General features: G+C 40.9%; 1 protein-coding gene across 4 annotated transcripts in view; it reads left to right on the forward strand.

The window, feature by feature from the left end:
- The first annotated feature begins 260 nt into the window (after nt 1-260).
- The window catches only part of LOC126213588 (zinc finger protein 235-like), a 69,054-nt gene continuing 54,200 nt past the window's right edge, over nt 261-15,114 (forward strand). For 2 of the 4 annotated variants that reach the window (XM_049941442.1, XM_049941446.1), the window contains exons 1-2: nt 261-342; nt 2,152-2,241. In XM_049941442.1, coding sequence (XP_049797399.1) covers nt 2,170-2,241 — 72 coding nt within the window. In that variant the 5' untranslated portion in view covers nt 261-342; nt 2,152-2,169. Of the gene's footprint in view, nt 343-2,151; nt 2,242-15,114 lie in introns of those variants that run through there. The other 2 variants (XM_049941445.1, XM_049941443.1) reach the window with 2 other exon arrangements.

Raw genomic sequence — 15,114 nt, forward strand, 5'->3', positions numbered from 1 at the left:
AGACCACAATTATTTCAATCACTTTGTGTACAGCTTTCAAAATTCCAATAAATTTTCAAAATCGTTTCCTTCAATAACAGTTATTGTAATTTATGTAGGTGTTGTACTAATATGGCGGAAAGCATTTACCAAGGAGATAGAATAACCTATAGTGTTTTGCTTTTCGCATTTTTTATTTCCGGTCTTACAAATTAGCCGTATGGAGATTCTTCCATAATGTTTATCTTTCAGCATACAGCACTGTGTTCTGTCTTGCTGCAATATCTTTGGTTTTGGTGTTGCATGATTTTAACCTGTTGGCATCTCGTGGTTTTGAAGAAATTTGTGTGTTACATCTTCCAGGTAATAAATAAGCCTTTGGAAATTACAAAAATCAGTAAAAGAAACACTAAAATTTGTTTGGTGACCAAATTAACTCGGTATTTCTTTTCTATTATGATTACAGCTGATGTTGATGAGTGTACTCGCGAATATCTTGTGATAACACTGTGGTAACTATTCCTGACACGATTTTTTTCTAATTTTATTAGGCGCACGTGAATGAAACTTTTCAGTATTTAATGGTGAACATTACTTATGCCGTGCCTTGTGACTGTCTGGGATGCTGTGTGAATGTTGTAATTTTTTCAGGTTATGTTTATCACAACCGAACACCTGTGTTGTTTTCTGTGGTCTTATAAGTTTTCGAATGCAAAAGGTAGGTAATAGTTCCTAAACAAGCAGTTTAGTGTGCTTCGTGTCTACATGGTTCATCCATTACGAAAATTACTAGGTCGATATTGTATGGCGTCCAGTCCATTGCTTACTGTTTGGCCTTGTCTTGTAAACTCGCTGTATGTGCCTTCGTAAAAGAGACGTTGAGATTGTGACATGTTGTCAGAAGTTACTGGAGCAGTTTCTCCACGCAATGATCTCCAGCGAAAGTGAATGTCAATTTTGTGTACTCCGTGACTGACGAGAAAAGGTGGACAGTGAAGTTCGCACATTCACCAATTTAGCATGGTTATGTAGAGTTGCGTAATAATGTTTGCGAACATAGTTTGCTGTGATCTGATGCAGGGATACAACTGCTGCAGATTGTAGAGCTACCGTTAAGCAATTTTACAAATGCCCACACCTACAACATTTCATAGTTTGGATATGTTCGCGTGAAAAGTAATGCTTTGGAAGGTATTAATTGTGTTGCATTTTCTGTTTATTTTCAGTGTGCTTTGGTTATTTATCTTTCTTGTTTTCTTCTATAGCTTGGTAAATCGCGTGTAAATACCAGTTTTAATGTATTTTTGTATAAGATTATCATAACATTATTTACAAAGTGTCAGAAAATTTGGCCAGGATGAGGTATTAATTAACCGAGGTGTAATTTCTCTAACAAAAAGCATTACACACCATCACAACTCAACAGAACATTCGTCATCATTATGGTTAGTAGGAACTAGTTTCATTAAATCAGTTTTGTAAGGAAAAACTAACAGATGTTAAAACTTGATGGTAATCAAGAATCAGAAGTTCCACAGTGCATTGTACAGATTGCAGTATAAGTGTATGTTTTTCTTCAGTGAGTAGGTAAAGATTCCAGAGTATCAGTGCTTACTGTGCTTACTCTAAATTGAGGATACAACTGTGAATGAATGTAGATGAAGAAACTTTCAAAGTAAGACCTATGTTAAAAATGCATATTCACTGGTTGGCGAACATCATTTGCGCATCAGCCTGAAATTAACACAGCAAACAAAGTGTTGAATAAAATGTTTGGTTTTATTCAGTAGTTTCACTAGGGTGTATAGATTGCTTTAATTAATCATAATGTTGAAGTTACTGTACACACAAAAATTACATGTCTTCCATAATTCTCTCAGTGGCACAGTATACCATAAGCTTGTATTACAAAGGGATGGCAGCAACAATTGATACTATTCGGTTTCCATTGAATGTGATTTTAAGATTGAATGTTGTCTCTTCATAACCTGAGAAGTGTGAATGAATTGATATCACTGAACAGTCTTTTCCTCATCCACTGTTTTGTGTGTCCTGTGTAATCAACCATTTTCTGCACCCAGTAGGGGAGTGAAAATACTGCCTTTGAGTTGTACCGCATGGTAAGAATGGAAATTAAGTAAAACTGTTTTTATCTGATTGCTTGTTTTTCAGATTTGTTGAAGTGCAGCTATGGACCAGAAGCCACCTGTGTGGATGAAAAAAGAGGAAACAGATGAAGTACCAGCTGAGCCAGGCTCCATGGTAAGTGGCTTACTTGTACTTCTTACCAATGTTTCATTAATCTATTTGTGCAGTATGGTGTGTGAATACATGCAATTTGTGTCATACTACTGGAACCACGAGTAATATAGTCTACTAAAAAACCAATGTTTTTCAGTGTTAAACATGACTTTTTTCACGGTTGAAATGAGCTTTGTGTTGGAATGTCACATGGAATTGAGGCAAGGGTTACAATTTAGTGTTCAATAAACAGGGAAAATATGTTGTCCCTCATAAAATTTTTACAATTATTCGGGCTGCTGGCTAAAGTGGTGAAATACTGCATGTGTCGGTAGGACATGCAGTTGGCAAAAGTTACAGCGTCTCAGATCAGGGGTTGCTCCATGTGGCGGTGCCATAGAGACAACCTATGGTGCTCCATAAGGCATGGTACCTGTTTCGAAGGTCTAGGTTGGACATGAGAGAGATTGTGTTGATGATGGATGTATTATTTTTGCTATAGATCCTCCCACAGTTTTTGTGCACATGACACTGGTGTGAGAGAGAGGATGGTTTTTGTTTTGTAGGGAAGTTTGTTCTGAATATATTAAGTACAGGGGTAAGTTGGGTGGGCGTGAGGTGGTGGTGGTGGTGGTGGTGGTGGAGGTTGACGGGTTGCAGTTTGGAAAGAGGAAGTATGGGAGGGGTAAGTATCTGGTTGGTTTATGGGTGTGGGGGACTGTTGTATCCGGGGATGGTTTTTCAGTGTGTGTTTTTAGGGGTTTGGAAGGGTGCATGAAAAGGGAATTCGTGGGATTAATTGAGAAGTGTATAGAGGAGGGTAGCACAATAGTTTCCAATGCTTTTTCATCTTATAGGGTTGGGCGAGAGGGCTATCATCATGTAGTTGTTAACCATAGTTTACAATTCAAGAATTGTGAGACTGGAGCATGTAGAAATACGATAGAGGGGTTGGAGGAGGGGGGCGGTTAAGTCAGTTATTGGGAGGGGGAAGAGGCGCTCCTCTAACCTTCGGTCTCATTTAGATGAGTATTGTTGCGGAACAGCATCCCTGGGGACTATTGCATGTTTTTTTTTTTTTTTTTTTCTTTTTTAAGGGCAATTAGTAAAAGAAGGGATCGGTTAGTAGGACATGTTCTGAGACATCGAGGGATCACCAATTTAGTATTGGAGGGTAAAAATCATAGAGGGAGACCAAGCGATGAATACACTAAGCAGATTCAGAAAGATGTAGGTTGCAGTAGGTACTGGGAGATGATGAAGCTTGCACAGGATAGAGTAGCATGGAGAGCTGCATCAAACCAGTCTCAGGACTGAAGACCACAACAACATAGTATTGGTGTTTTGGTATAGTGAGCTGCTCTTGACCCATATAGGGCACTCTACTGCGTATAAAGCAAATGGTCACTGCTTTTTACTTTGGTGGCCATTTCCTGTGCCTGTTCAGTGTAGTGGAAAATTTGTCTCAATTCTTTGGGTTAGTATTACAATAACCATTGGTTCCATTCACTCCTTTGTTCACCAGACCCATATAGGTGAAGGGAAGAGTCTGATTCCAATGTGTTGTCGTCGTTAAGGGTGTTTCGCTATCATGAGCTGAAGCTGACCTATACAGTGTGGTCCATTGATCGTGACCAGGCCAAATATCTCACAAAATAAGTGTCAAACGAAAAAACTACAAAGAAACAAACTTGTGTAGCTTGAAGGGGGAAACCGGATGGCACTACGGTTAGCCCACTAGATGGGCTGCCATAGGTCAAATGGATATCAACTGTGTTTTTTTAAATACGAGCCCCCATTTTTATTACATATTTGTGTAGTACGTAAAGAAAAATGAATGTTTTAGTTGGACCACTTTTTTTTCACTTTGTCATAAATGGCTTTGTCACATATGGCTCACAAATTTAGACGAACAGTTGGTAACAGGTAGGTTTTTTAAATTATAATACAGAATGTAGGTATGTTTGAACATTCTATTTTGGTTGTTCCAATGTGAACTTATCATTTCTGAGAATGCATGCTGTTACAGCGTGATTACCTGTAAATACCACATTAATGCAATAAATGCTCAAAATTAGGTCTGTCAACCTCAATGCATTTGGCAAAATGTATAAAGACATTCCTCTCAACAGCGAGTAGTTTGCCTTCCGTAATGTTCGCATGTGCATTGACAATGCACTGACGCATGTTGTCAGGCATTGTCGTTAGATCACGATAGCAAATATCCTTCAACTCTCCCCACAGAAAGAAATCCAGGGACGTCAGATCCGGTGAATGTGCAGGCCATGGTATGGCGCTTCGATGTCCAATCCACCTGTCATGAAATATGCTATTCAATACAGCTTCAACCACATGCGAGCTATGTGCCGAACATCCATCATGTTGGAAGTACATCGCCATTATGTGTCATGCAGTGGAACGTCTTGTATTAACATCAGTAAAACATTACATAGGAAATTGGCATACATTGCACCATTTAGACTGCCATCAATAAAATGGGGGCCAATTATCCTTCCTCCCACAATGCTGCACCATACATTAACCCGCCAAGTTCGCTGATGTTCCACTTGTCGCAGCCATCGTGGCGTTTCTGTTGCCAAATAGTGCATATTATGCCAGTTAACATTACCACTGTTGGTAAATGACACTTCATCGCTAAATAGACTGTGTGCAAGAAATCTGCTGTTGTCCCGTAATTTCTCTTGTGCCCAGTGGCAGAACTGTGGTATACTGTGTTTCTGTCAGCAAGGTAGTTTCCAATAAACTATTCTTTGGCCAACAATTATCTAACATTTTCAACAAATGTCCATATCAGTTTAATGATTTTCTTTCTATGTTGTCGCTGTTTCATTTGTCCTCATTTCAGCTCTTACTTCAGCATTACTGGTTTTTTCAGTCTTGATACGCTGGTGCTCCTTCATAAATAATACATTTCCAGGACTTTGTCTTCTGTTGAGACCAACATGTAAAACCCATAGTTCTGGTCGATAGCATAGGACTGGTTTAATCTTTCTATTAGGAATGTTCTTGTCCCACCAAAACGAATTAATGGCAATGGAATAGTTGTAAATAGTGTGCCAAGGTAGGGTGTATATGCATTTTTAAATAGTTTTGCCAGAAATAAGTGTTCAGGGAAATAAAAGGTTTTGATGTTGCTGTTGTCTGATTCAGATATTACAAGTGGTAATGAGTGACAAATGCAAGACATTTCAGTACCTGATCCCCTGCACAGATGCCTTACAAATGGCAAAAGTGACAGGATTATCATGAATGAGGAAAAAATGGAGAGGGTAAACTGAAGTTGCTTTGTTAAAATTAAGTGACAGCGAAGTTTTAAACATTATATACTGACAGTAGGTGGGCAGAGTACACATTGTTGGACCAGGAGCAGCCAGTGTAGCAAACCACATGAACAGACGGAAGCATTCAAGGAACTGTGAAGGGATAACCTGAAATATATTTAAATGTTCAATAATTACAGGAGTCACAAGAACACTGTGGAGTCATTTTCAGGATTGCAGAACACAGTACCTGCTAAACCAAAAATTTTTATCCCATACTTTGCCTTCAGTGTGAGTAACTAGCATTCTTAAAATATCACAGGGAGAATTAGAAACATAATATGGTCCTTTAGGTTGTTTTCCACAATATACTTCAATATTACAAGCGAATAATGTTTTAGCATCTGATAAACCAAAAATTTTTATCTATACTGTGCTGCTTTGTTCGGGAAATGCTGAACAAAAGAACAGCGACCCCGGAAAGTTTGCAGCATTTCGTCTACTGTCACAAGTTGTCCTACACTATATGCGTTCTTGCATTTCACCACAAAAGCTTCCAATATTTGCATTATTGCAGCAAGTTCATCAGTTACTCTTCTTTCTTGCCTTATACTCTAGTTGACAAAATCCATCCTGGATTTTCCATTCTTTGATTACAATATTGGTTTCCACACAGAAACACACAGTAAAAGAAAATTCTTGACACAAAGATATTTATGCACCTGCTAATAATGCTGCTGCAGAAGTGCTGTACTAATTATGAACGCATTATAGCACCCAATAGCTTTCATTTACAGCAAATGCAATGAGAATTCTTCAGTTGAGTGGCCAGAAAAATAAATTTGTGTGGCACTGTTTTTGTAAGGATAAACTAGTGATACTAGACATGCTGAATTCAGGACAAGAATTTCAGAAAAATCGTGGAACATACATGGATGTAATGAGAGGCCACTGAAAGCTAAAACTGTACCAAGAGTGTGACTCCAACTTTAAACCACATGACTAGGAAGAGTGGAAAGTAAACGGCTGTGAATTTGTACTCTACTGCGTATAAAGCAAGTGGTCACTACTTTTTACTTCGGTGGCCATTTCCTGTGCCTGTTCAGTGTAGTGAAAATTTGTCTCAATTCTTTGGGTTAGTATTACAATAACCATTGGTTCCATTCACTCCTTTGTTCACCAGACTGGTGTGACATTTGATGACAGCAAAACAAAAGCCAAAGTTTTAAATTTCACATCATTCACACAGGAGAATCATGCAAACATACCGTCATTTGACACTGGGACATACTCCCATATGGATTGCATAGTAATAAGCATCCCTGTGGTAGAGAAACAATGGAAAGATTTTGAAGCAAATAAATCACCAAGTCTGGATGGAATCCCAGCTTGGTTTTATAAAGAGTACTGAACAGAATTGGCCACTTACCAAGCCTACATTTGTCAGCACAAAGTCCCAAATGAAGGTAGAAATGCACTGTGACTCCAGTATATAAGAAAGGTAAAAGAACAGACCCACAAAATTACAAACCAATATTTCTAACTTCAGTTTGCTGCAGAATCTTCGAACATATTCTCAGTTTGAATATATTAAACTTTCGTGATTCTGAGACGCCTATGACCATGAGTCGGCACAGTTTTAGAAAGCATCGCTTATGTGAAACTCAGCTTGGTCTTTTCTCACATTACATACAGTGAAGTATGGATGAAGGACAACAGGCAGATTCCGTATTTATAGATTTCCATAAGGCATCTGACACGGTGCCCAATTTCAGGTTGGTAAAAAAGGTATGAGCGTATGGAATAAGTTCACAGATATGTGAGTGACTTGAAGACTTCTTAAGTATCGAACCCAGTATGTTATCCTTGACTGTGAGTGTTCATCAGAGACAAGGGTATCATCAGGATTGCCCCAGGAAAGTACGATAGGACTCTTTAAAGTCAGTACCACCATTAGACTGTTTTTTGTATTTGCAATGGTACATTTTCACAATCGTGATTTTGGCTTTAAAGTGCCATTATCAAGTGTTTTAATGTTATACAGTGCCTAAGATTGCATACTGTCATATTTAAAATACACTATTAGACACATTGTCTAATGGTCGGTATTTCTGGTAGTAGGAGGTAGGCTTTTACCAGAAATATGTTTCTAATAGTTTATTTTAAATATGACAGTATGCCATCTTAGGCACTGTATAACATTAAAACACTTGATAATGGCACTTTAAAGCAAAAATCATGATGTGTAAATGTGACACTGCAAATAAAAAAGTCTAATGGCGGTACTGACTTTAAAGAAATATATTATGACTGTGGCCCCACATTATGAAAAAATATTATATGATACGACTGCTGCTGATCTCTATATGTGAAAATGATTTGGTGGACAGGGTGGGCAACTAACTGTGGTTACTTGCTGATGATGCAGTTGTGTATGGTAAGATGTCGAAGTTGAACGGCTGTAAGATACAAGACAACTAAGACAAAATTTATAGTTGATGTGATGGATGGCAGATAGTTCTAAATGTGGAAAATTGTAAGTTAATATGGATGAGTAGGAAGAAAAAAACCTGTAATGTTCGAATACAGAATAAGAATATTTATTAGCCATTCAGTATTGGTAATGTTCTGCTTGAGGCAGTTGAGTCATTTATATATCTGGGTATAAAGTTGCAAAGCAATATGAAATGGAACAAGCATGTGAGAACTGTGGTAGGGAAGATGAATCGTTGATTTTGGTCCGTTGGAAGAATTTTAGGAAAGAGTGGTTCACCTGTAAAGCAGACCACATATAGGATGCTGGTAGGACCTATTCTTGAGTGTAGCTTGTGTGTTTGGGACTCATCATGGGTCAGATTGAGGTAATACATGGAAGCAATTCAGAGGCAGGCTGCTAGATTTGTTACCAGTAGGTTCAAACAATATGTAAGCGTTAAAGAGATGCTTTGGGAACTCAAATGGGAATCTCTGGAGTGAAGGTGATGTTGTTTTTGAGAAACATAATCGAGAAAATATAATGAACGAGCATTAGAATCTGATTGCCAAACGATTCTACTGCTGCCAACATACATTGTACAGAAGGACCACGAAGATACAGTATGAGTAATTTGGGCTCAATTGGAGGCTTATAGTGCAGATTACTGTTTTTCACTTATTCTGTTTGGGAGTAAAGGAAATAACTAGTAGTGGTACAGGGTACATTCCACCACACACCATATGGTTGCTTGCAGAGTATCTATGTAGATGTAAATGCAGATGCCATACAGTGAGCCTTTCCTGTGACTTTTGGAGGATTGCTAGAGGTGCAAGCAAACACATATCATTATTTTTATTTGTACAAATTTAGGACAATTTCACAGTTAAATTCAGGTGTAAAATAAGTAATTTTATAATTGATAAAGCATCCATAATCCACTACATCAGTACCATGGCTGTAGTATTGGGGAGGAGGAGAAAGTTGTCATGATGGAGGAGGAGAAAGTTGTCATGATATTTCACATTTTATTTTTGTACAATAAATATATGCCATTGTTTTATTGTTTTGCAAAATGATGGAACTTTTATTTAAGGAAAACTAGTTGAGTATTGGACATTTCCTGGGTATTTAGTTACTCCAATTCCAACTTCCTGCACCCATATTGTCTGTCCATCTGCTACTCTCTCTGTCCATCTGCCCCCAGGGGGCTCAGAACTCTTGTTAGTACGTGACTGGCTAGCAGCCTTTGTAGCATTACTTTTCTTTTACAGCAAGTGTACACTTCCACAATCCATTTTCCCCTCCGCTTCTCCATCACATGCAGACCCTGCTTGCACCTGGTTTATGATTGGGACGTGAGTTTCCACTTCTGGTATTTTCTACAACTTTTCATTAAATAAATACATGGTGCCCATTGTTGAATTTGACCTGCTAAAATTTCTAAAATTCTCCAGAAGTGTGGATCATGAAAAGATCACCCAATGCTGTTTATGCTCCAGCTTTGCACCTATGCCTTTAATAAGGTAATATAGCCAAACCCAAGCATGGTAGCCATTCTGTGGTGGTGGTAGGGGCATGAAGTACCTGCACAGTGGTAGCCACCTGACCAGACAGGTATCACACTGTTGGTGCTTGAACTGAAAACTCCCCCTGTATGCCAAGGAGTATGTGCTCATGATGTCAGGAGCACAGGGACTCCGAGCAACAGATTACTGGCCAGGTAGCCATTGCCTAGGCTGGGTGGCACCCATAGGGAGAGCCCATGTTCGGGGTGGGTGGCACCATACTCGTACAATCTGACGATGAGCTACGTGTGATCCTGTAGTGATGAGGTGTACACTTTGTCCATCGTGTACATAGGGGGCCAAAGGACAATAGGGTTGCTGCTAGAGACTTCATCTTGGCCTCTGAGGGTAATTCATTGCCTGGAAAGGTCAAAGTGATGGTATACTGATTGGTAGGAAACCATATGTTCTCCTCACCCCCCCCCCCCCAAATGTGCTGTTTCAAGTGTGTGAAATGTATCTACATATTTTCACATTACAGCATGTGCCTTGTTTGTAGAGATTGTGGACTAGTGCTCTCCTCTTCCTGCTTTCCTCACATGTACTTTGGGATTGATGGCCTCCTGTCCACTTGGTACATTGGACTCCACCTCCCAGCTGGAAACGAATCACCATCCTCCAGCTTACATTGCTAGGAAGGGGTCTCTCAGAAATTTCCTTCCAAGATTTTTGCCAGTCTAGAACCTCACACCAGTCAGTTGCTAAAGGAGCCACATGCTGCTGGTAACAGGGCTTCAGTCATTTTTATGTGAAACTGATTCAGAGAAGCCCTTATCATCAAAATCCTCTAAGGGGAGGAAAGACAAGGAAAATTCCTACAAGGAGAAGGACCGTCCTGTGGCCCCCATGCTACAACATGTCTGTTCATTTCCTTTGGCCAAGGTGGAGTTTCCAGCAGCCTCTGATGGCATAGTTCACACCACACAATGGAACCTGGAACCTATATATGGGCGTAAATAGCCTCCTTGGTCCCTTCATGGCCTCACAGCATGTCAACAACATTATTCTCCAGGGGAATTGTTTCGGTTTTTCCACTACCTGCCAGAGCTACATCTTTTAAGCACTTCCCGTGGCTTCTGCACTGCCCTTCAGGAGATTTTGTTTCGAATAGTGTGGACCTTAGCCCTTTGTGGATACTGGGGATATTATGATTATCAAGCTACCTACGACAGGCAGTCTGGAGGAGTTAACCCATATGTTCTAGACACTGTGTAGCGAACTAGATTTCAACCCCAATTACCCATTGTGGGGTGGAATCATGATCACTGTTCATGGTTAAGACCTTGCAAACTTACTGGCCTCACTTGATTTTTGCCCTTTGAATGCTGGTACCCCACACACTTCAGTGTCGGGTACGGAACTTTCTTGGCCATTGACATTTCCATTTCAAGTCCTTTCCTTCTCCCATCCATCCACAGGAAAGTCCACAATGACCTGTGTGGAGTCAGCACTTCCTGATTTTTCCTGTCCCCCCTCAGCAACACTACCCTGGATGCCTGCCCAGACGAGCACTGGGGTGCTTTTGCTTCTGGTGTCCCCCTTGACTCCGCTCCATGTGGAGATACCATTGAGGCAGTCCAGAATACAATTACTTCCATTGTTTTGGCAGCTGATTTTGCGATCTCCTGTTCCTCAGGCATGGCCTGACACAAGACAATACCTTGGTGGTCATCAGAAATTGCAGAAGCCATTAGAGATTGTAGGCAATCTCTACAGTGTCACAAGCAGCACCCATCGATGGAGTATATCATTGTCATTAAATGGCTGTGTACCCTTGTCAGCCACCTGATAAAATGATGGAAACAAGAATGCTGGAACATTAAGTTTCAACCACTGGATAATGTACCCCTCCCTCTCAGGTTTGGGCTAAGATCAGAGGTCTCTATGGATACCAGACACCTGTAGTTGTACCTGTAGTTGTACTTGTTATTGCCTTGAATGGTGCTGCCTACAGATGAGGTGTCGCAGAACATTTTGCTGTGCATTATGCCCATACCTTGCATCTGAGAATTAGCCTTCAATGTTCTAAAATAGTGGTTGGAGAGAAAGCAATAATTTCATACTATATGCCACCTGGAGCCATATAACACTCCATGCAATGAGGGGGATTTCATCAGTGCCCTAGCCCACTGTCCTGATACAGCCCAGTGGCAAACCGCATTCACAACCAAATAATAAACCACCTATCAGTGGACTGTCAAAGTCATATACTTGTCATCTTTAACTGTATCTGGAGTGAGGGCGAGCTCCCCTCACAATGGCAAGAAAGAATCACTGTTCCAGTGCTCAAATGGGGTAAGCACCATCTAGAGAGGGTAGAGAGGGACAGTGATCACCCAATAAGTCACACCAATGTTATCTGTAAGTTGCTTGAATGCATGCTGAGCCGGCGGCTGTGTTGACTCCTTGAGTCTCGGGGTCTTCTGGTTTAGTCTCATGTTGGTTTTTGCCATGTCCTTTCCACCACTGATAATGTGGTTTACCTGGAGTCTGCCATCTGAACAGCTTTTGCCTTACATCAGTGCCTTGAAGTAATATTCTTTGACCTGCAAAATGCTTGGGACACCACATGGTGATATCACATATTTGATACCTTACACTAGTGGGGTCTCCAGGGTATGCTCCTGATTTTTATCAAGAATTTCCTGTTGCCCCAGATGTTCTGGGTTCGAGTTGGTGCTTCTAACTCAACCCCCCCCCCCCACCTCCCCTCCTCCATATACAACAGAAGGGGATATCTCAGGGCGGTATATTGTGTGTCACTCTCTTTCTAGCAGCCATCAATGTCTAGCAGCAGCTGTGGGGTCCTCAGTATCACCCTCCTTGTACGCTTGATGACTTTTGCCTCTAGTGTTTATTCCTCTAGTGTGGATGTTGCTGAACATGCCAGCAAGGCACCATACAAAAGGTGCACTCATGGGTCCTCACTCATGGTGCTCAGTTCTCAGCCACCAATACTCACATCATGCACTTCTCTCTATGCTGTGCCATTCATCCACAACCAGAATTTTACTTTGATGACCAACTACTCATTTTGGTGGAGACTTGCAGCTTTTTAGGACTAGTTATTGGTTTGTGGTTGGCATAGTTTCCCCATCTTCACCAGTGTAAGTGAAAGTGCTGGTTTCACCTCAATACTCTTCGCTGCTTCAGTAACACAGGCAGGGGTGCAGATTGCACAACTGTTCTGCACCTTTACAAAGCCCTGATACAATCCTGTCTTGATTATGGACGTCTGGCATACTGTTTGGCATTACCCTCAGCATTGCAGATACTGGATCATTGCAGGGTTTGACTTGCAAGAGAAGCCTTTTGAACTAGTCCTGTGACCAGCTTACTCATGGTGGATAGGGTCCCTTCATTGCAGATCAGGTGCCAACAACAGCTTGTCAACTATGCTACCCATGTTTACAACTCCCCGAAGTGTCCAAACTACTGTCCTCTCTTCCCAAAAACGGAAATCCACATCCCGCAATGGTGACCTGGATCAGGGATTATGATCACAATCCACATCCAGGCCCTCCTATGTACACCTCTGTGGTGCATCCCTTGGTCACAGCTATGTCTTGATCTATCACAAGGTCTGAAAATCCACATCCAGGCCCTCTTATGTACACCTCTGTGGTGCATCCCTTGGTCACAGCTATGTCTTGATCTATCACAAGGTGTGAAAGACTTGGTCTCTCAAGGCCTTCCACCACAAACTTTTCTCTGTCCTTTATGCATCCTGGTGATCAGAAGTAGTCTATACTGGTTGCTCGATGACTGCTGGTCACGTGGGCCTTGCTTATACTTGCACAGGACATACTGAACTCCGTTTCTTGCCTGATAGCTGCAGTGTTGTGACTGCGATGTTGGTAGCCATCACTTTTGCTCTTCAGCATATCCATACCTTAACCGATAGGTCCTTAACCCATCTGCAGTGATTGCTTCAGAAGTTTGCAAGCCTTCAACCAATATTACCCTCACCATCTCTTGGTCATTGCTATCCAACGTTCCCTGTACGCCCTCGAACAATATGGACTCACAGTGACTTTTGTTTGGACTCTGGGTCACATTGGGATCTCAGGGAATAAACTCGCTTATAGCCTGGGCAAGCTGGCTACCAATAAACTGACTTGAGATTAGTGTTCTGAGAGCAGACCTCCAATCAGTATGAGACCATGAAGTTTTAGGAATTTGGAAAATGGAACGGATTATTGTGACTTATAAAACAAACTACGGTTGATGAAGGAGATTATGAATCTGTGGAGATCCTCTATGCAGGCCTCTTGCAAGGATTCTGCTGCAATTTGCCAGCTCTGCATCAGCCATACCTGGCTGACTTAGGCCATCTTCTCCAATGTGAGGACCCACCCCACTGTCATGGTTTGTATTTGACAGTGGTCCAAGTTTTGCTGCTGGACTGTCACAACTCTTAATGTCCCTGACTTGCTGTCCCTGTTATTAGATGATGCATCAGTGGCTGACTTAATTTTATGCTTTATTCAAGAAGGGGACTTTTATCAATCTCCTTAAAGGAGCGCCGTGTAACTTTACAGACCCACTGAGGTGTTGGCAGAACACAATATTGCCTGCTACACCCAGAACGGGCTGTGGCTATCTGGTCTTGCAGGGTGTATATGTGGAAAAGGATAAAAAATTCCCGGGTTCTTCCCGATTAAGAAACACACTTTCTCCTGGGTGAAAATACACTTTTTCCATGTTAAGTGAGAGTATCCTTTCCTGGGGAATCGGAAAATGTATCAGTCCTTTGAATGGTGTAGGATCTCCCACCCCTTTAGGAAACGAACCCCATAAAAAATGTGTTTTCGAAATATTTTTGATTTGCAGCAACATGTACGCTGCGTATTTTTGTATTACAAATGTATATAATCAAATTCCACCAAATACAGAACGTTAATTTCTGAAGCATTGAAATAGAGATCGCGATGCGCTTTTGTAAGCCAATCGTAGCTCATGTCACATGATCTCACCTGCTGATGGTAGCAAATATTCATCGCATTTACATGGGGCACCCAGAACCTGATTTCATAAACTGGTCTCCCAATACTGCTTCTGGGTGATCATGTAAACACTTCAAAAACGATTCATGATATCTTCTTCTGTTTGCCAGTTTTCCAATGTTGCAATCAATTTTCGCTCCCATGTAAACGCAGCTCCCATGTAAATGTGCGCGGGCTGCAAGTTTTCGTCTTGTTTTTAAAAAATTTGGCTAATATTGATGGAATGGCTTTTTGTGCAGTGAAGGATAAGTAGAAATAGTAGACTGAAGCTGTTAATACCTCGTCTAATTGAAGAGAAATAGCGATTGCGCCGACTAAGGCAAACTATATCTGCTGATTTCCAGGCACCATAGTTAACTGGGCTAGCAAATATGCTTCAGACAGCGAAAAGCGGTTTCCAAAATTCGGTTTTCATCTTTCAAAAGACGTGTCACATGTAAATGTAGTGATCGGAGCATAGGACACGTGATGTAGTCAGCCTATAGCAACATCACTGTTAAGTAGCGCGAACACACAAATAGGAAAAGTTAATGGTAAAAATAATGTACATAGTGTAGCTACAAGAA

The sequence above is a fragment of the Schistocerca nitens genome, chromosome 11 (genome assembly GCF_023898315.1).
Source record: "Schistocerca nitens isolate TAMUIC-IGC-003100 chromosome 11, iqSchNite1.1, whole genome shotgun sequence".
In the NCBI taxonomy this organism is placed as follows: domain Eukaryota; kingdom Metazoa; phylum Arthropoda; class Insecta; order Orthoptera; family Acrididae; genus Schistocerca; species Schistocerca nitens.